This window comes from Protopterus annectens, chromosome 13.part0 (assembly GCF_019279795.1).
Source record: "Protopterus annectens isolate FY-2018-M chromosome 13.part0, PAN1.0, whole genome shotgun sequence".
Taxonomy (NCBI): Eukaryota; Metazoa; Chordata; order Ceratodontiformes; family Protopteridae; genus Protopterus; species Protopterus annectens.
This window is the reverse complement of record NC_056747.1, coordinates 1,131,881,686-1,131,903,768: the sequence shown is the minus strand read 5'-3', so window position 1 is coordinate 1,131,903,768 and position 22,083 is coordinate 1,131,881,686. Positions and strand designations below refer to the sequence as shown.

General features: G+C 43.3%; 1 protein-coding gene across 3 annotated transcripts in view; it reads left to right on the top strand.

Annotated features, from left to right (window-relative positions):
* Positions 1-22,083, top strand: part of EFTUD2 (elongation factor Tu GTP binding domain containing 2) — a 1,111,673-nt gene that overhangs the window by 709,975 nt on the left and 379,615 nt on the right. For all 3 annotated transcript variants that reach the window (XM_044055111.1, XM_044055110.1, XM_044055112.1), the window contains exons 16-17: positions 8,111-8,304; positions 10,303-10,414. In XM_044055111.1, the coding sequence (XP_043911046.1) occupies positions 8,111-8,304; positions 10,303-10,414 (306 nt within the window). The remainder of the gene's footprint in view (positions 1-8,110; positions 8,305-10,302; positions 10,415-22,083) is intronic.

Below are 22,083 nucleotides of genomic sequence, written 5' to 3'. Positions count from 1 at the left end.
TGGGGTATATAGAAGGTCTTTCTAACCACTTTGGCAACGTGATTGTCAAAGGAGAGATTACTATCTACTTGGGTCCCCAAATCCCTAATTACGTCTTCCGTACTTAATGGATTACCTCCTATGTTGTAATTTGTGGGCACTTTGTTTTTCCCAAAGGGGATGACTATGCACTTTTTTGCATTTAGCTTGAGGCAGTGGCGCTGGCACCAGGTATCCATCTCTGTGAGGACCTTTTGGAGGATGCTTGTGTCAGCTGGAGAGTCGATTATGGCTCCCAGTTTGCAGTCTTCTGCGAACTTGGTCAGCCGTAGTCCTCCCGTGTTAGCCTGTACCACAGAGAAGTATATACCGAACAAGAGAGGTCCCACGACTGAGCCTTGTGGGACGCCACTTGTAACTGGTTTAGAGTTGAACATGGCACCTGCAGTTCTGACCATGTGGGATCTATCCCTGAGCCAGTTTGCAACCCATCTTGTGACATAGGGGTTGATATTTAAGCTGGTAAGCTTATTTATGATGCCAGAGTGGGGTATTGTGTCGAAGGCTTTTGCGAGGTCCAGGTAGGCTGTGTGGACTACCTTTCCCTCATCTATGGCCTTGGTGACTGTCTCAAAGAAGTCAACTAGGTTTAAGAGGCAAGATCTGCCCTTAACAAAGCCGAATTGGGTAGGGTCCAGTGCCTGGAGGTTCCCAATGTCTTTGTTTATGAGTTCCATGATGATACGCTCCATAGCTTTGCAGACCAGACTAGTCAGGCTTATAGGCAATAGTTGCCGGGGTCCGTTGTGGCACACCACCTTTGTGGAGAGGGACCACTGTTGCTATACACCATTCTTTGGGTACGTATCCTGTAGTAAGGCTGAGTTTGAACAGTGACTTTGTGAGGGTTCAGTTCTTCTTGGAGCTCGTGTAAGATGCAGCCCCGGGATACTGTCCGGTCCCATTGATGCTGTATTTTTCGCTTTGGAGAGGGCAGCCTTCACCTGTGCATCTGTGATGTCTGGGAGGCTACATTCTGTTGGGATAGACATTTGCTCTTTTGGGGGGGAAGGGGGGAGAAGTTTGCACTGAACCTGTCTGCGAGGATGTTGGCAATGTCTGTGGGTTCAGTGTATTTTTTGCCATTATGTACTAACTCAGAGCATATCTGGGAGTTGCCACCCAGATTCCTGACATAACTAAAGAAGGCCTTTTGATTATCCTTAGCGTCCTGGGCAATTTTTCTTTCGAAGCTGACCTTTGATGATTTTATGAGGGATCGTAGTTTCTTGCTAGTACTGATCAGAGATGCCTTCCCTTTTTGGGATTTTGCTCTTATCATGTAGTAGCTTCCTCCTTCTGTTGTATAGCTTATTTATGGCCAGGGTCCACCAGACAGGTCTCCTGCTTTTGGAGGAGTGTGTCTTGGTTTTATTTGGGATAGCATGATCCATGCATTCCTGTAGGTGCTCATAGAATGCGTTTGAAAAGGATTCTGCGGTTCGGGCAGTATTTTCCACTGGCCCTGGGGCTTTGAAGGATTCCACCTTGCTTTTGAGAAGTGTGAAGTTTGCTTTTGAGAAATTTTTCACAGTGGTTTCCGTGGCTGGGGGTGGGGACGGGATATGGATGTCCAGTGAGATTAGTTTATGGTCTGATCTTACCAATAAGGGGTTTACCTCTGTTGTGGAACATAGTCCCCATGTTGGTGATGACCAAGTCCAATATGTTGTTCCCTCTTGTGGGAGTGGTGACCAGTTGTTCCATAGCATTTGAGTTTATAAATTCTAGGAACCGTTGGGCAAGGGTGTTTGGGCTTGAGTAGTTTTCTCAATCAATGTTTGGGTAGTTGAAGTCACCCATTATTATGGTGTTTGGAGAGACCTTCATATTCTCCAATGTTCTCAGGAAAGCCGAGTGAGGTTCCTGAGATTGGGAGGGTGATCTGTAGCAAGCTACAAACTGAAGGGCGGTTTTGCCCACTGTTAGTTGCACAGGGATGGTCTCCTTTGCTTTGTGCAGTGCCACTAACCTGGAGGTGTGGGTATCTTTGATGAATATGGATACTCCCCCCTCCTTTTGTGTTTCGGTCTGAGTTTTGGGGCCGAAAAGCATGGTATGAGTTATAACCTGGTAGTGCTGGGGTGCTCTCGGGAGCCTTGAACCAGGTTTCAGTTACTGCACAGATATCGATATTCTCCATACTGAGGAGAGCCTCGAGTGCATGCATCGTGAGATTTAGAATTCTGGCGTTGAGTAGCATTATCCTTAGTTTTTTTCTCCTTGTGTTTTCTATGGTGGGTTTGTCTTTTGAGCCTTGCCTAAAAAAGGCACTATGGAGGTGGCAAGAGCCTTAGCCAGTATTCGAAAGCCCAAGGGTGACAGGTGCAAGCCGTCCCTAGCGAAGCAACGTGGCTTGTTGAGCATGTCATCCCAGGCTGACAGACACTGGATCCCCTTTTAATGACACCAATACTTTAGCCAATTGTTAAAATTTATCATTCTGTCTTTATACTGTGGCATCATTCTTGGTGAGGGCAAGATGCTACTTAAGGTCAGGGTCATACCGGCCTGGGCTACATGATCAGAGAGCTCCTCAATGTCTCTTTTCATGTAGTCCAGGGAGGTACATGTCAGGTCATTCACACCAGCATGGACAATGATGGAGTCATATTTGTACTTGCTTTGGAGTGACCTGAGTGCTTGTGTTATGTGGCGGATCTTGGCACCCAAGAGGCAGCATACAGTGACCTTCTCCTTGTTCAGTCTGGTGAGTGGGACGTCAGTGTGTCTGGCAGTAGAGTCACCTATTACAAGTGTATTTGGTGTGTTATTTAGCCTTAAGGGCTGTGACTGTGTGGCACACTGACTTTGTGAAGTATGTGCTATGTGGGTGTTGTTGTGGGGTAGCGGTTGCTTGGATGTCTGCTTTGGAGGTCTGTGCTGCTTTGGCAGATTTTTATTTAGAGCCTTCGAGTATGTTTTTGTGTGTTTATGTGTTTGGTTTGCTGATGCGATAGGTCTATGTGAGACTGGATTTGTGGTGGGAGTGGTTATCTTCTCCTCCTGACTGACTGTGCCAGTCTTGGGTTGAGAGAGCTCAGCCTCCAGTTTGGCTGTATAGTTGCATCTCTCACATATATTTGAGCTTGTTGGGAGGAGGAGGGGGTGGTCTGTGTACATAAGGCAATTGTAACATTGCCTCAAGATTCCCAGATTCACCAGCTGGACTGGAGAGTAAACCTGAAACTGTCTTTTGGACATACCAGAATAGTATAAGGAACTGTTTATTGACTGATCAGAAAAGACCAATAGGGAGCCAAGTACTTATAAAGTGTATAAGAGGGTGTAGTGCTTTAGTTTGTTAGTGTTTACTTATAAGATTTGAGCAAGTGCAGGGCTTTATCAGGAAAATAGAGTGCTTACTTTGAGAGTTAGAACAGTTATAAGGGAAAAAGTGAAGAGCAGACTTTGTGGAGCTGGGAATAGTTTAAACCTGTAAACTGAACAGGCAAGAACAGACTACTGAAAAACAAAATTAGAGAAGAAACCACGCAGTAGCACTGTGTGGTTTCTTCTCTAATTTTGTTTTTCAATAGTTTAAACCTGTTTAAGCGGCGCTGCCCGATGCTGCACAGTGCGCGAAATCGCGCAAAATTCTGGTAGCTGTCAAGGTTTCTTTTTTCCTTTGAATTAAAGCCTTGACTCCATGCCATGTTGGCTGATGTAAGTGTCAGCATCATACGAAGGTCTGCTTTGTCCTTCCTCTCCATTTGAGTGCTGTTACCCATGCTAATGATGGCTAATGTCTCCATCTTGGTAGGCCAAGTTCACATCTCCAATTGTGGCTGTTTTACCTCCAAGCCTTTGCTTAAAGGCCATGAATTTACAACTGGACCACCAGGTCCTCCCTTCTTGGGAGGGTAGGCTGACGTTTTTGCCACTTGCTTCTACCTTCCTCTGTCTGGGTTTTCCAGTAACTCACCTGCTAATCAAATTCAGAATCATTTGAATTGCAGTTAATTTCAGAACTGGGTCAACTATTCATATTCGTGATGTGCATTGTCAGCACAGGTTTTACAACAGAACCTGTTCCACAACAGTACTTAGGAAGAGGGTTTTATTCCAGACTTTTTCTAGTACCCAGAAAAGGAGAATAGAGACCTGTACTGGATTTTTCCCTTCTCAGTACCTTTCTTAAGGTTCCCTCATTCAAAATGTCACTCCATACTCTTTTGCCTTTCATCCTTCCTTAGGCCTTCCTGATGTCTTTGAATCTGAAAGATGCCTACCTCCACATCCTCATCCTCCATTCCTTCTGGACATTTCTAAGATTTTCAGTTTGCTCATCACAGTTGCAGTTGTCTGCTTTAGCCTTCGGATTGTCTACTGCCCACAGGGTATTCACAAAGTACCTGGCAACAGACATCACCTTTTACAGAACGCAGGGAATTTAAATATTCCCTTATGAAGATGATCTGTTCATACAGGCAGCATCACAGCAGATCCTTCTACAGTATCTCAACGTCACTATTTCTCTCCTTCAGAGTCTGGGGTTCATGATCTGCTTAAAGTCCATTCTGAAACCTAACCAAGACCTGATCTTTCTGGACTACAGACTGGACACGCAACTCAGGCAGGCCTTCCTGCCACTGGGCAATGTACAGAGCCATTTCAAATACTTTCATTCTGTCCTGTCCCTTCATACTTGCTCTGCAAAGGAAGTTCTCAGGACCCTAGAATTCATGGCAGTAACCATACCCATGGTGGCTTTCACCAGACTCTAGATGAGAAAGCTTTAGTGGTACCTGCAATCTATCCTGTCCCAGCATTCGCATCCTGTGGGCACCCAGATCCCACTTCTTCCCTTTCTAAACAAAGAATTTTAGTGGTGGATATCGTAGGTAAACCTCAAATGCAGAGACCTCACCAGTAGCTTCACAAAGATCCCACTGATGTAGGTTTGAGTGCATGGACAAGGCTCCCTGAGAGACTAGGGCCAATGGCCACAAAATCAGAGGACATAACACATCAACCTAAAGGAGATGCAAGCTCTGATTCAGTCCCTGCAGATCTTCTGTCACACTTTGTCTCCAGGTCCCCTCAGAATTTTCCCAGACATCACTACTGTCATGTGGTGCATTAACAAACAAGGGCGGACAAGGTCTTCTCAACTATGCAGGTTGGCTGTTCTAACATGGAAACAGGCCATAAAAGCAAACCTGCCCCTCCAGGCAGTTTACATTCCCTCTCAGGGCAATGTTCTGGCCGACTTTGTAAGCACTCAGGTAAAGACCCTCACAAATAAATGCTGAACAAAAAGGTCTTCTTAGACATCATCCATAAATGTTGTATTCCTCAAATAATCCTATTTGCATTCACCCATAACAGACAGCTACATTGCATTTGATCTAAGACTCCTTGCTGTCAGGCATAGAGGACGGTTGCCATGTCCTTTCCTTGGAAAGGAAGGTTTCTTTATGTCCACCCCCTGCACCAGTATTTCCTAAGGTCTTTTTAAAAATCCAGAGAGACAGCCCAGAAATCTTGCTAGTGACTCACATTTCCCCTTGTCTGCAAATAGCCAGGGGTCATCACCACAAGTTACCCCACAAAGTGAGTTCCAAACCCTGATGGCATCCCCTCCTTTCCTTATTTTTCATAAGGACAGAGTGCCTCTTCAATGTCAGGCCATCAGTCTTCCTGCTTTTTTCCCTAACCCTCAGAAAAAGGGAGAGAGAATCCTCCATTCTCTGGATGTCCGCAGCTCAAATTTTACTTTGGACAAGACCAGGTTCATTCAAAAGACTGACCAATTTGTTTCCTTTCAACAAGCCAAGGTGGGAAACCCAGTTTATAAGCAAATTTTAAGTCCATTTTCTTTAGTTATACTCACGGTGAGAAGTATTTACCTTCTGCTGTAAAAGCACATTCCACTAGAGCAGTTGCTTCTTTTGGAATCTTTTACAGATGTATTGACTCAAGAGCTGTCCTAGCAGCAGTAACTTGGTCTTCTGTGCATACTTTTGCCAAACACCAGAGGGTAGATGCTTTCTTTAGATCCAGAGCCTCCTTTGCCAGGTCAGTTCTCTCTGGATTAATTGACAGTTCTCCTTTGACTGATGCATCCACCTATACCACTTAGTAAACTTTAGAAAAACGGGAGAGAGTATGAAGTAGTCCAAAAAGTCCAAGTGCCTTAACGCGATTTTATTAAAATACAAACAAATGGCGTTTTCGCTACTACCAACAAGTAGCTTCCTCAGAGGCTAAAACACAGAAAAGGCGCCAAACAGTTTATATACTGTAGGCAGCCTAATTAAATTCAGCTGTCATTGTTAAGGACATCGCTTCTTTAAAGTTACAAACAGTTTCCTTTAAAAACAGTTTCCTTTAAAAATTTACCAAAAAAGTCCTGGTAAATAATCCTAAAGTATTTAAAACAATTAACAACAAAGGTATGCCATAACCATATATTAATAATAAATCTTTATGGGAAATACATATCCATTGTTGTCAAAAAACAAATATTGTGAATTACTAAGTCCTATTTTTGTATAAAATATTAACCCACTTGGACTCCAAGTAAATTGACAAGTATAACTCAATGTGTGTACACAGAAACACTTGATTGAAAAAACTAGCCAGTACCTGTCATGAATAAATTCTTGATACAAATCCTTATTGTTAGAAATTTTAGAATTGCACTGGCAACTCAAACTGGATGCCTTTAATATGCCAGGCTTAAACGAAAGTTGTAACATAGCCCCTGTGCTAAAGTACAGGGCTTATTTACGCTAATGAACTTGTTTTGTATCAAGAATTTATTCATGACATGTTTTAAATACTTTAGGATTATTTACCAGGACTTTTTTGGTAAATTTTTAAAGGAAACTGTTTGTAACTTTAAAGAAGCGATGTTCTTAACAATGACAGCTGAATTTAATTAGGCTGCCTACAGTATATAAACTGTTTGGCGCCTTTTCTGTGTTTTAGCCTCTGAGGAAGCTACTTGTTGGTAGTAGCGAAAACGCCATTTGTTTGTATTTTAATAAAATCGCGTTAAGGCACTTGGACTTTTTGGACTACTTCATACTCTCTCCCGTTTTTCTAAAGTTTGTTTCCTGCTGACTTAGTAAACTTTGGGAATCACCCAACAGTTTCGAATACTGCACCGGTGATCTAAGGAAGGACATAGTACAATTAAGACTTTACCTTAACAATAGATGTTGTACTGATTACTGTTGTCATATGCCTTCCTACGTCTCTATCCCCTTAAGTGTGTCTAACTAGGTTTTACCATTCTCTAACTTCTGCCCTCTTAGCGGACATTTTCCTGTCCTGTGTCCTTAGGTGTCTCCATTTCTCCTGGCCTTGAGAAGGTCTTAGATATATATCCATCCATACATCCACTTATGTACCCTTATGCCCCTGGGCTTAGGTCAGCATCAGACATGTGGCTGTATGGAAGCTTTTGGATTTGGTACCCTGGCTGGACGTCTAAGTTACTTGGCAAAATAACCCAGTAGTACTGCAGCAGTGGTCAATAGCTGTAGTTTTTGTTATCTAGTATTAAATATGCAAGATTGTCCTTGATATTGCTTAGCATATTTGTAGAGGTTAGTTCATAATTTATTTCTTATTATTTTCTTTTTAGTGTTTTCTGCTTTACTAAATTTTGAGATTGGAACACTTTGTAAGAAAATTAGTCAGTAGTAGTTTAAGCGGGTAAGTCTGTTACACATGAGGAACTTGTAATGTACAAACTTCTGACTGATTCACTCCTCATTGTGGTCATGACAGACAAATTAGAGGCCGTTTGAAAGGGAAGATAAGCAAGAGGAAAAATAATGAAATTATTTTGATGGTGGTTATTTATGAGCATTTAAATGTCTTCAGTTTCTAGTGAAAAATTAACAGAATATTTTTGTTATAAGAATAATTGTAATGGGTAGCTTCGAGAGTTCTGGTGAAGACGTTTGGTAATGCACCTTCTAGATCTTTATTAAGGATTTTAGTCTGATGACCTTGAAATTGCATTATCCTGTCAGAAGCAATAATAACAGTTTAATTGTTAAAATTTTAAGATGGGAGGTATATTTTGTCTGAATTATCTGCTTTGTTTCTCCAGGGTCCCCTTATGTGTCACACCACAAAAATGTACAGCACGGAAGATGGCGTTCAGTTCCATGCATTTGGTAGAGTGCTTAGTGGAACAATCCATGCAGGGCAGCTTGTCAAAGTCCTTGGGGAGAACTACACTCTAGAAGATGAGGAGGATTCTCAGATCTGCATGGTCGGCAGGTTGTGGGTCTTTGTGGCCAGGTACTTCACTTCTCAGACTGATTATTTCATGTAAATCTAATGATTTGTGAATAAACATCATGGCTGTTGCTGACATGGCTGGCACTGTCGGTTATAACTTATCAGAGGTTCATTTGCAGGTTGTAGAAGTCTGTAATCTAAGACAAAATGCAGATAAGCAAGAAAGATACTACTATTGTCAGTACTGCATTGGTAACTGTGTTTGTGTCGCAGCCTAGTTGTGTTTCATAGACTGATACTAGACAAGCCGTCAGTAAAGCCATTTGGTACCTAGACAGATAACCCACTTGAATTACTAGGTAATTAAATAGTGTTTACCCCTATGTCTAAAACAGCTACACAAGATAACTCGAGAATTTGACTGCACATCCAGTTATTGAGATTAACTTTGAATGTGGCCAGATTTCAGCTTTGTTTGATGTGCACAAAGAGCTTGTTCAACAGCCAGTGGCGTATGTTGGACTAAGTACCTGTCTTGCTGAGATTTTTTTTTTTTTTGATGCAGGTTGATATCCTTGGTGTTAGTGCTTGAAAAGCTATTGTTTCTGCGGAGGTGGAAGAGTTTGAGTAGGGTAGGGACTTTCATGGCTAGAAAAACAAGGCAAAGGACAGCACATAGGAGTAAGAAGGAGCCTGAGTACAGGGAGAGGGCTACCAGACTGTGAGGGCAACCAAGGAACTTGAGACCAGTGAATTTTTTTAGTTAAGAATATGTGAAGCCTGCCAGGTCAACCAGTATGCTAAGAAAGGTGAATGCCTGAAGAAGCATATTCAGTGATGGGCCTTATGACAGATGAGTAAAAAGGGAGCTAGGACTTCTTTAGCTTTAGATGAAATGCCTTGGGAAATTCATTGGGCATTGCTGGGATCAGGTGGAAGTATTTCTCAACTGTTGTAGAGATATGCTGGTTAAATGACTATGAGTTGTCTACATAGATGGCCAAGTCCCCTGACAGTATCAGTTTGAAGGGGTGTGTCATTTATGTGCTAAGAAGTGGGAAAATGTTAACCAAGTTAGAACCACACTGAATGTCTTAACATTTAGTTTAAAACCATTATTAGTACAACAGGAGTCAGTGTACTGAAGCCCTTGCAGCTGACAGTTGCACTTGGTCTGCAGCCATCAGCAAACTTGGGTAACCACAAGTCTGGATCAGTAGTTGGATGTCAGAAAATGTAAGCGACCCACAGGAGAAATCATTTATTTTTCTTAGTTTTTCTTTCTTTTTTGGTGTTGAATTTCATTCCTTTTGAACTGAATACCCTTGAAAAGTTTGTCTAAAAACTACTGTGTACTCCAGTCTTTGACGTGTAGAAAATTAAAATTAAGTAATAGATGAGGCTTAAATGCTTAGTTTGCCAGTGTCATGGTGTAGAGCGATAAAACCCTGACTTAAGCATAGGTAACTTCAATTCGATTAGTGGCTCAGGCACTGAAGGATGAGTGTGCCATTGTAGGATAGAATCTGCACACCTGGAAGCAACTCATGGTTCGTCACTGGCAGCAGTCAGGAGCACACAGGTTGGCATTGTCTTTGGGGACTTAAGGCAGGGACTGAGTCACCATGGAGGCAGAACAGTAGTACCCCTGCACACTCCTTGCACAAACATTGCATTGCATGGAGGTGAGAACTTTGGTCCCTTCTTTTCAACTACAGCACGACTCTGCCCAAGGGTGCCTTGAGCTCCTCCCTGGCCCCAAACATAGATTGGAGTTGGTCAGTGGGAGGCTAAATCTGGTTCATTAAACCCATTGGATAAAGAGACATCCCTGAGGACAGCATATACATATGGTCACTTGTGGGGAGCCAAAATAAGAGAAAAACTGCTTTGTTTTGAACAAAATATTGTGTGCCTGCTGCTAAGCAGTCATCACAGCATTAACACTCTCAGAGCAAGGTCTTTGGCAAAGTAAAAGAATGCACTTTAATATTTTGAAAGCCTGTATGTGTGCAAGTATTCAGAGATGTTTCTGACTGTTGCATATTTTGATTTCAGGTATAACATAGAAGTAAACAGAGTACCTGCTGGAAACTGGGTATTAATTGAAGGAGTGGATCAGCCCATAGTGAAAACGGCTACCATCACCGAGCCTAGAGGGAATGAGGAGGTATAGTTAAACTTGAGATAGGTTTGAGAGTGTGTGTGTGTGTGCGTGCGTGTGCATGTGCGTGTGCGTGTGTCTTACCCATATAAATGTTCTTGTGAGGTTCACTGTTGCAGTCATATTAATAACTTTCTAAATTGTCTTCAGGTGGACAGCCACCCAACCAGCCCTGTTCCCTGAGCTGTATGACTATCATGGTGCTGGCTGGTTCCTTCCCAATTCAGAGTCTCACCCTGTGCCACTGATAAAGGGTTGGTTAACCCACATCATCTGCACTTTTTGGGTTGTAGCTGTATTCTGAGTTTTGGTGAGAAGCTTTGCAATCATTTTGTCCAGTCTTCACCCTGAAGCTTCTTTCTACAAAAGCTAAACACAATTTGAGAAATCTTTTTCATTGCGTATTGTTTTATGTTTTTGTTGGTAAATCATTTCTAGGGAATCGTTTTCTGTTTTCTTTGGCTTGATTCCTAAAGCCCGAAAAGTCTGTGCAACTTCAGGCATCAGAGCCTGTATGACAACTTGCATTCTGTAAGGTACTAGATTTGTGCATGTTTCCCTCAGAAAACTTAGAGAAGTCTCTCTGGTACAGAAAAGCTAGAGAGGCTCTTGTGCAGACACCACAGTTGGACTAGCCATTAGTTACAGAGACCGTCTTTGTCTCCCAAGAAAACTCATAGAATACAGCACAAACAATTTGAGGGCAATTGGACTTTTAAGAAAGATGTGCTCCAGGTGTGAAGTCTACTTTCCTGGTGTTGGCTAGGCCCTTAAATACTGTAACTGGTGAGGTGGTTTCCCAGTCCTCGAAGCTTGGCATCTTAGTTTACCTGCTAAACTCAACCTGACCCCTTTGAGGTATATATGTTTTGTTTGGAGAAATCCTTGAACTGATTAAACAGAAAGGGGGATGGTCCTACCAAATGCTTTCTACAGAGGAGTCCGTTTTTTATTGTGGCTTTTGGTATTGTACTGTTTTGGGTAACCCAGCCTGCTGATAAGATGGTAGACTTGGTCTGTCAGAGGGTATGAAAGAAGGTGAACACAGCTGAATCCATCCCTAAGAAACTAGATAAGATCCTTATTGCTCCTAAAGATCATCCCCTTTGGAGCAAGGGTCCAGCTGTGGAGTCCATGGTAGCACCTGCAGCCACCAAAAAGGAACTGGTAGAAGAATGTTCCTCTGTCCATTCACCAAACAGTGAGTCTTGTGCATTGGACAGATTTGAGAAGTGAGTTTAGACCTTATCTATTTTCTCATTGTGGGCATTGAATTATTTGGCACATATTACACATTTTCAGAGGGATTTGACTCAGAGGGACCGTGTGTGCAGATCAAAGGAAGACTAATCTTCAACTCCATGGAGGATGCATTTGGAGCAGCCAGCACAGGTATATCCATCAAGAGACATGATTAGATGCTGTCCTGTGGTTTTTCAGAACATTTTTAGACATCTTTTCTGAATGGCCCTTAGGGACGGATCAACAATCTTTGATCTCAAAGTGAGAGAGACAAATTTCAGAAGTGAAGAAATGGTAAATCCCTTTCTGCTGTGAGGATCAAATTCTTTACTTCTCAAAGTACTTTCTTGAGGAATCAGAAAGGCAGCAAGAGGATTTGGTTCCACAAATCTCAAAAGTTTACACCTGACACATCCGAAGATGGAACTTCCCATGGCAGAGGAGGAAACTCTTATAATGGACTTTGCCATTGGGGCAGAGGTGGTCCACACAGTTAAGGCTTCAGGGAGACCTTTCTCTGACAAGCCTTTTCAGTTTTCCTGAATGATTATCTGACCACTCTCTGGAGGGAGTTGGTGGGGGCGCTAATCCCTGCATCCAATAACCTGGACTTCAATCACTCAAGACAAATGGATGTAAAGGATTATAATCAGAGACTACTTTATTCCCTTCCACACTCCTCCTTTAAATCCAAAAAGACTCTGTGACATTCCACCCTGTCAGAGGAAAATAGCTGCTTCAGAAATAAAGAAGCTTCTAAGCAATCAAGTTATCCAAGAGGTCTGTCCAGGCCAGAGAGTTTCCTTAATTTACTCAAGGTCCTTTTTAGTGCCAAAGAAAAATGGGGACCTAAGGCCAATTCCGGACCTAAGTCACAACAAATTTGTAAGAAAAACAAAATTTTGGATTGTCATGGTACAGTCTGTTCCTCTTCTGTTGAGGGAGAATGACTGAAAGTGCTCAGTAGATCTTCAGGATGCATACTACCATATAATGATGGACATACACTCCAGGAAGTCAGAGCTTTGCCTTTCAGTCTCACCACAGTCCCCCAGGTGTTCTCAAAATGTGTGGCAGTAGTAGCAGCTCGTATTTGAATACAGGGGTTCTGGGTGTTCCCTTATTTGAACAACTGGCTCGTCATCACTGTTACCAGAGATCTCATGGACTCATTGCTCCATTTGTGCTCAAACCTAGGGATTGCAGTAAATTTAACAAAGTCCAGACTTCATCCAGTTCAGTCTTTAGAGTTCGTAGGAGATCAGTTGGACACAAAATTGCTAACTGCAGAACTTCCCAAAACAAGGATTACATCCATTCATCAACAAGCTTTGGCTGTCTTGTCCTGTCAGACGCCACCAGCAAAAACATTTCTTTGCCTTTTAGGCTGCTTGGCAGCTTTGATTATCCCGGTTCCTCTGGCTAGGTACTACATGTAAATTCTGCAGTAAACCCTTGGGGTCCAGTGGGTCGATATGACAGCAACCCATGTCTTTTCAAGTATCTTTAACAAAGAATTGCAAGACACACATCCAGTGGTGGTTGGAGTCTCCCCATATTTCATCACAAGGACATCCCTTCAGTCTTCCATCTCCCCAAGCCACTGTGAGGACAGATGCTTCTCATTTGGGGTGGGCGGCTTTATGTGGGAAAGCCAGTCCAAGTTATGTGGTCCCAGTCAGAGGCCAGTCCACACATCACTGTCTTGTTGATGAGAGCATTTCTTATAACTTTGCAAGCCTTTCAGGATTTTCTTCCCTTAGATGTGATATCTATCCAGAACGACAGCATGACAAGCATCTGGCACATCAGCAAACCGGAAGGAACCAGATCTTACATGTTGTGTTAAGAGGCCCATGAGTGTTTGGCAATGGGCGATATCTTCTCACCACTTTCTAATAGCAACACATATTCCAAGGAAGTCCAGTGAGCTAATGGACAGGTTGAGCAGATCGATCCTACTCCCTTATGAGTGGTGTCTCATTCCAGTAGTCACAGAGCAGATTTTCAGCTGTTTGGGATGACCTTGATGAGAGATGTTTGCATCTTCCACAACACTAAGTGAAGGAAGTTCTTCACTCCGATCCCTCAAGAAGGTAGAGAGATGCTCTAACCCACATTTGGCCCCCAGGACTACTTCACGCCTGCCCTTCTACTGCTTTGATTCCAAAATTTTTAAAAGATCACAGTCATCTTCATAGTCTTTTTACTGGCCACGACAGATATGGTTTCCCTTTCTCTGGCCTCATCTAGTACACCCTGCCTGGGTGCTGGTCTCAGCTCCAGAGCTACTCTCTCACCTGGACGTTCAGTCCCATAATTTGACTGCATGGTTTCTGCAATTCCAGTGATGGTTAGACAGTCCAGGTTTTTATCTTCTGTTCATATTCTTACTTCTTCCAGAAACCTTTTACATGTAAGATGTACAAAAGCAAATGGAAAAGGTTTTCTATCTGTGCAGTTGAAAACAATCTTGACCTTTTTTGGCTCCCCTTCCAGCAATCTTGGAATTTATTGCCTGTCTTTCAAAATGGAGGCAGTTATTCCACTATCAAGTTTCAGTTAGCAGCAATATCTTCCTTTCACTTTGGCTAGTCACCTGCCCATCACATCCTTAAGACTTTTCTTAGACGAACATTTCTATTACATTCCACAGTTAGAGACCCAGTTCCTCCCTAGGATACTACAATGTTACTGCAGGCCTTAATTAGCCCTCCTTTTGACCTTACTAGCAAAATTGATTTCAAGTTTTTTTTATCATGGAAAACTTTGTTCTTGGTTGCTTTTATGTCTGCTAAGAGAATTTTTTACCTGCATGCTTTGTCTTTGAAACCTTCCTACCATCTTTCACAGAGCCTCTGTGTGCTTGAAAACATACCCCTCTTTTTTTTCCAAAGGTGGCTACTGAATGATTTTTCAAACAATTCATAAATCGTCCTGTGTTTTTCACCAAATTTTTCAAACAAAGGTTAATATATTTTGCATTTACTTAAAAGTATACCATCCATTAAGATTTTGTTTGTCAGACAAAAGCTTTCAGAAAAGCTGATCAGTTGTTTGTCTCTTACTCCCCTGTTAGGATTGGAAAAGTGGTATTCAAAGTCATTCATTCCCTTTTGCTGTCTGAATGCATAGCTTATGTTTACAAAAAAGAGGTTTATCACTGCCTATACCCCCAAAAGCTCATTCTGCTATATCTGTAGCTTCAACAGCCTTCTTTTCCAGAGTACCACTTGCTGACACCTGTGCTGCTGCTACCTTGTCCAAGGTCCATACTTTCATCTAACATTATTACGTGGGCATACAGTCCAGGTCAAGAGCCTCTTTTGGTTTGTCTGTACTCCAGAATATCCTTACATAAGACCACCTGGGTTTTACAGTAGCTGGGGACTCTGTCCTATATATTGAGTATTGGACGGCAAAGGCAGCATTAGATACGAAAGTTATGTACTCATCATAATGCTAGATCTGTGTTATCTGTTTCCATTCTTCCTCAACTTCCCACCCTCCTTCCCCGTTCCATGTATTTGATGCATTTGCCGTTATAACTCCTGGACTGCCCTGACTGACTTAGCCCTGGTTCCTAGCGTTTTCCTATTATGACGGTATGTGCTAGCTGGTTTCTTTACTTCTATCCTAAACACTGTATACTTGGCTTTTTTCTTGTGGGCAAACTCGATCTGTAGTAGCTTGGTCAGTACATAGGAATTATGGGTAAGGGGAGGAGCCTGAGCACTGGATCCAAAGCTTGAAAGTGGCTAAAGTCAGATCTTGCATGGATCTGAAGAAGAGCCATATGTTGAGGTAGGATGGAAACAGACACAAATCTATTGAAGTTCATTGTGTTACCCTGCTGCAATCATCACACTTGGGTTATCCTGTCGTCAGGCGGTCCCGCAGTCGGTCGGAATTCCAAAGTCTTGGTCCGGCGTCTGTTGCTGTCGCTTCTTCCCTGACGTCAGTGCGCCAGGGGTATATATAATGCAACCGACGCCATTTTCTTTAGTCTTTCTTGCCGCGCGGTGCCCGAAGCAGAAGCAGTTCGCAAGTGCCGGTCGGCCGACTCCTGAGATTTTCGAACTCGAATTTCAAACCGAAGTCTTCTATAAAGCTAAGTACCCCGTTGGGGAAACTTTTCTTGCCTCAGACCGATGTCAGAAAAAGTTAACAATTGTATTTCTTGTGGGAAGCAAATACCTCATAAGGATTTTCATTCTTATTGCATACCTTGCTTAGGCCCAGACCACGATGTCACTAGCTGTCGTTTTTGTGCTAGGTTTAATAAGCGTACTATAAAAAGACGCTTTGATTTCGCACGACACTACTTCGGTAGAAAATTTAACTACACTATGCCGTTGGAGCAACTGACTACCGGCATGCACAAAAAACGCAAGGATAAGGACAGGCAGCCCAGGCCTAAGCCAGATTCCAAGGCCTCGGCTGGTCCGGTCTTCGGTTCTCCGGTCTTCAGTGAGGCTCCGACGCAGTCCCTGACTACCGCAGATCTGGAACCCGAGACCGCTTCGGAACTTTTGGCGGAATGTACCAGGCCGACGCAGCCATTTTGTTCAGGCCCTACCGACGACATTGCTGAAAAAGATGTCGGTGCTGCAGAAACACCTTCGGTTTCTGAAGGCGTTTTCAGACCGACGACGCTCACCATTAAAACGTATCCTAAGACGAAGACTCCTATTAAACCTAAAAGGACTGCACTTCAGTCCCCTGTTCAAGGCCCCATGCCTAAGAAACAGATGCTCAAAATGGCTGAAGATTTGATCTCTTTAATCAGGGGTTCCCAGCCCCCTCCTGACAAAGGCCTAGACAAGAGGAAGATTATGCATCCTCTGAACAAGTGTCCATTTCTTCAGACTCCTCTGAGGACCAAGATTACTCCTTCTCTCCTTATGAAGATTCTGATGCTGAGGATTCCATTCCCTCAGCTTCTCCTCCTGAAGACTACTCCTTTGGGGAAACTTTACACACTATGAGGGAACATTTTCATTGGGAAGGTCAGGACTACTCTGACTCTAAGAAAAGGCTCAGAGAGTTTCTTTTACTCACCCAGCACAGACCACTTGCCATCCCACCAGTTATAGACATTGTGGATGATGTTTACTTAGAATCCAGTTTGAACCCAGACTCTCTACCTCCTGCTCCGGCCAAACCTGACAGATACTATAGAGTGCCTGATTCCCACAAATTTCTTTATAAAAGCCCTGTTGCTGATCCAGAGACTATCTCCCAGGGTCCCAAAGGGGCTAAGGCTTCTATGGCTAAAAATCATGTACCCTCTGAAAGGGACTCCAGAGCACTAGACAGGTGGGGGAAAAAGGTTTACACCTCAGCCACTCTAGCTATGAGGGCACTAAATTGCCAATTTCACATGCTAAAGTATCAGCAATTTCTTATCTCTCAGTTAAAGCAAAGAATGAGCACTCTCCCTCAACAGTCTGAATTGAAAGAAATGCAGGATCTGTTGCATGCAAATGAACAGGTGGGCAAACATACTTTACAATGTGGGTTTGATTCTTTGGAGGCCTCCTGCAGAGCAGCTGTCACTGGGTCTGTTATACATAGGCATGCTTGGTTAAAGGAACAAACTCTGCCTGATCATGTTAAAGCAAAGCTTCTAGATGCTCCCTTACAGCAGGATGTTCTTTTTGGAGTTAAAGCAGAAGAAGTCTTAAAGAAAATGGAGAATAAGGCAAAATCTATGCGGACAGTCAAAGATTTCCTACAGGTACAGCCCCCTCGCTTCAGCAGAAACTGGCCAACAAAAAATTGGTCCTTTCCAGCTACTTGACAGACCACAGAGGGGTAAATACAGATGTCCAAGAGGCAGAGGACAACCACAAGCCCAGTACAAACCTCGCCAATAGGGCACTGCAACACAGAAGGGAGGAGAAGACAGGTCCCAATCTACCAGAAGGCAAACTCAATGACTTGCACCTCATCTGGCCAAGCAACACTCTCTTGGTAGCCCCCTTGGGAGGAAAACTCGCACTTTTTTCAGACAACTGGCACATTGTCACAAAGGACAAATGGGTCCTAGACATAATTTCACGAGGATACAGATTCCATTTTCACACCTTGCCAATGAAAAGAGGAATGCCAAACCTGCCACAAGATCAGTGGGCAGAGGCACAAAAACAAATTACAGCTCTCATGGATATGAGAGCCATTCAGCTGGTACCTACACGAGAGCAAGGCCAAGGATTTTACTCAAGACTCTTTCTAGTGCCCAGAAAGGACAATGCCTGGAGACCAATTCTGGACCTTTCAATTCTAAACACTTTCTTACAAGTACCCAAATTCAAGATGCTAACGCTACAGCAGCTTCTTCCCATGTTGGGCAAGGAAGCATGGCTAGTAACGTTGGACCTCAAGGAGGCATACCTGCATGTCCCTATCAGACAAAGTTGCAGAAGATACCTACGTTTCATTGCAGGTTCAACCCATTACCAATTCTCTGCACTGCCCTTTGGCTTATCTACTGCACCCAGAGTCTTCACAAAATGCCTGGCACCAGTAATTGCATACTGCAGACAAAGAGGAATTCAAATATACCCATACCTGGACGATTGCCTCATCCAAGCAGAAAGCAAGGATATTCTCTTACAACATCTGGCTTTTGTAAAACATCTACTAAGTTGCCTGGGCTACACAGTAAACGAAAAGAAGTCAAAACTAGTACCCTCACAAAATATGACATTCCTGGGTGCCAGCTTGAATACAACGGCCCAGAAGGCTTATCTGACGCCAGACAAACAACTACAACTGACTCAATATTTCAAAACAATGGCAACAAAGACCCAACTAACTACAAGAAAAATTCTGCAGGCCTTGGCCTTCATGGCATCTTGCATACTACTAATACCATTTGCAAAGCTGCATATGAGGAAATTACAGTGGTACCTAAAAAGCGTATGGTCTCAACACAGCCACAGCTTGGACACAGTGATATCTCTCATTCCCTGCCTACAACAGGAGTTTCTATGGTGGTCACAGGCATGTCACCTCAACAAGGGTCAGCCTTTCACCTTGCCCCCAGCCAGGCAAACTATGACAACAGATGCATCAGACTACGCCTGGGGGGCACACATGGCAGGACAGTGCGTTCAATGCGTATGGACTGCAGATCAAAGGAATCTGCACATCAATCAAAAAGAGATGCTAGCTGTACAGAATGCTCTGACAGCCTTCAAGAATCTATTACATCCAGGACAACTTACAATAAAGACGGACAACACCACAGTAATGTGGTACATAAACAAACAAGGGGGTACACACTCCTACCCTCTATGCAGCCAAGCAATGACCTTGTGGAACACAGCTCTGGCTTACCAAGTTCAGTTACAAGCTCAATTCCTGCCAGGAAAGAAGAACACATTGGCAGACGACCTCAGCAGAAACATCATGGATCCCCACGAGTGGAAACTGGATCCACAAGTATTTGCAATGATAACTCAAAAATGGGGCCTTCAGACATAGACCTGTTTGCCAGTCCTCAAAACTATCAACTAACAAAATTTTGTACAAGGACACTTCACCATCAAGCTTGGAAAGTGGACGCACTCTCATTCAGTTGGAAAAACCTGACAGTATATGCCTTCCCTCCATTGCCTCTCCTCACAAAGGTGCTTCTGAAAGTCAGAAAGGAGAGACCACAACTGATACTCATAGCCCCAGACTGGCCACGCCAGCACTGGTACCCACTATTGAGGAATATGGCCCAGGGCCCACCTTGGATCTTACCACAAATTACCCATTTGCTCACACAGCAAAACAATCAGATTCTTCACAGCCAGCTCAAAACCTTAAATCTGGCTGCATGGCAAATCACCTAAGCATCCAGCCAGCTCCTCTTTCCCAAGCAGTTATGGATGTTATTCTGGAAGCTAGGAGGCCAAGCACCAGGAAGGCTTATTCGGACAAATGGAAAAGGTTTTGTGCCTGGAACCAAGCTAAAGGCCAAAACACAATTCATCCTCACATGCCTCAGATTCTACAGTATTTAACTGAGATGTTGCACAAAGGACTTTCTTTTTCTTCCATTAAAATCCATGCTTCAGCTATTTCAGCCCACTACAACATGGATCCACCTTTATTTTCGCATCCACTTCTAAGGCAGTTCCTCAGAGGGGCAAAAAACATTAGGCCCCCCAGGAGAGCACCTACACCAACTTGGGACCTCAATTTTGTTCTGGAAAAACTTACGCTACCTCCCTTTGAACCAGCTTTCTCTGCAGATCTTCAGTTCCTATCATGGAAGACTGCCCTGCTGCTAGCAATAACTTCAGCTAGAAGAGTCTCAGAGCTGCAGGCACTAATGGCAGTGGAATCTTTCCTCATTTTTCATCAAGACAGAGTTTCTCTGCAAACTAATCCTTCCATTATGCCTAAGGTGGTTTCCAGTGTGGCTTTAAATCAAACCATCCACTTAACCACCTTCTTCCCAAATCCACAGAACAAAGGAGAGAGACTCCTGCATTCTTTGGACATTCACAGGCAACCTCGTTACTACTTGGATAAAACTAAGGCTTTCAGAAAATCTGACCAGCTCTTTGTATCCTATGCTACAGCTTCACAAGGGAAGGCTATACCAAAACAAACCATTTCCAAATGGATAGGACATTGTATTCGTTTCTGCTATACCCATCATGGAAAACCAGTTCCTGCTACCATTAGGCCCCACTCTACCAGGGCAACAGCTACATCTACAGCCTTCCTCAGGGGGGTTCCAACCAAGGAGATTTTGGAAGCTGCAACTTGGAGTTCAGTACACTCCTTTACCAAACACTATCACTTACCACTTTACTCTAAGACTAGGGCGGGCTTCGCCACTGCAGTTCTGCAGGGCCTTCTAGCCTCCTCTAACCCTCTATGACTCCTCCACCCATCCTTAGCTTTGGGATTCAACCCAAGTGTGATGACTGCAGCAGGGTAACACGATGAACATAGTACAGTTTTGTACCTACCATAAATGTAGATGTTCGAGTGTACACCCTGCTGCAGTCCAGGTTACCCTCCCTCCATCCCCTCTGATCTAACTGGCTAAATCTCTACAATACCCTCCTGATGTATTTGCTTATAGCTGGAGAGATTTTGTGTTTGTGCAAAATTTACTCAATTTGGTACTAATTACTGACCACCTTTTGGGGGGCACCTGACATCTGGGGCAAGAAAAACTGAAGAAAATGGCGTTGGTTGCATTATATATACCCCTGGCGCACTGACGTCAGGGAAGAAGCGACAGCAACCGACACCAGACCAAGACTTTGGAATTCCGGCCGACTGCGGGACCGCCTGACGACAGGATAACCCAAGTGTGATAACTGCAGCAGGGTGTACACTCGAACATCTGTATTTATGGTAGGTACAAAACTGTACTTTATGGTGAGTACATACCTTTTGCCCCCCCCCCCCCCCCCACCTGGAGCTTTTGTTCTGGGAGACACTCTCCAGTCTGTTTCCTGTTTTTCTTCCAAAGAGGGTTTCTGAGTTGTCATTCATCCAATACATTCATCTCTCCATTTTTCTTCTGGATGTTGAAAGCAGGGGAAATTGTACTCTCCATGCCCTGGATTTTCATTCTCAGTTTTACTGGTGTTTCCATTGAGTCCAGGAGCACAGATAGCTAGATCAACTGTGCCTTTCCTGTTTCCATGGCAGAATGAACATCCCTATCAAAATAGATTGGCAATATATCATTAGAAGGCTGATAGGCCCTCAGCCATTGAGATGACAGTACATTCAACTGCAAGTGGGGGGGTCTGCTTCTGATAACAAAAGTTTCTGTAATATGTCCATGTTGAGGCATTTTTAGTGTGTACCTTTACACCACATTATAATTTGGACTGTGACTTCAAGAATCAAAGGATCTTTTGAGAAGGTCTGTCTTCTGGCATTTTGCCCTGATGACACATCCTTCTGCCTTCAGGCTTCTTTCTTCTCCTTTTTGGTTGGTTTTAGAAGACAACTTGGACTTCTACCCAAGTATTTATTTAGTTTAGAGGGCCTGTTGAAGTAAAATATAACATGCAGTTAAGTATAGTTGGCCTTTAACAAGAGCCCTCTTCAGTGATTGTTTTATTTCTTCTCTTTGCAGCCCTCTTATATGAGATCTCCAACCACTACACCATGGCAGCAGACCCTCCTTTAGTTAGTTTCATATTTACAATTATCTGTGCTTTTTAGTTTATTTTTATGCTAGATGCAGTCCCTGGTGGTGGTGTCAAGAACTGGGGGATCCTGGAGGTCTTACCTCCTTAGGTTTAGAAAAGTCATTGCATTGCCCCAAATTGGATTATAGGTGCATCGAGCAGCTGAGCACAAGATTTTAACAAGACCTTCATGAAAGAGCACAAGATGATGTACGTTTCTACCCACTGCAAATGTCACTCTTGAAGATCAGATGATGCAAGTACTCTTTT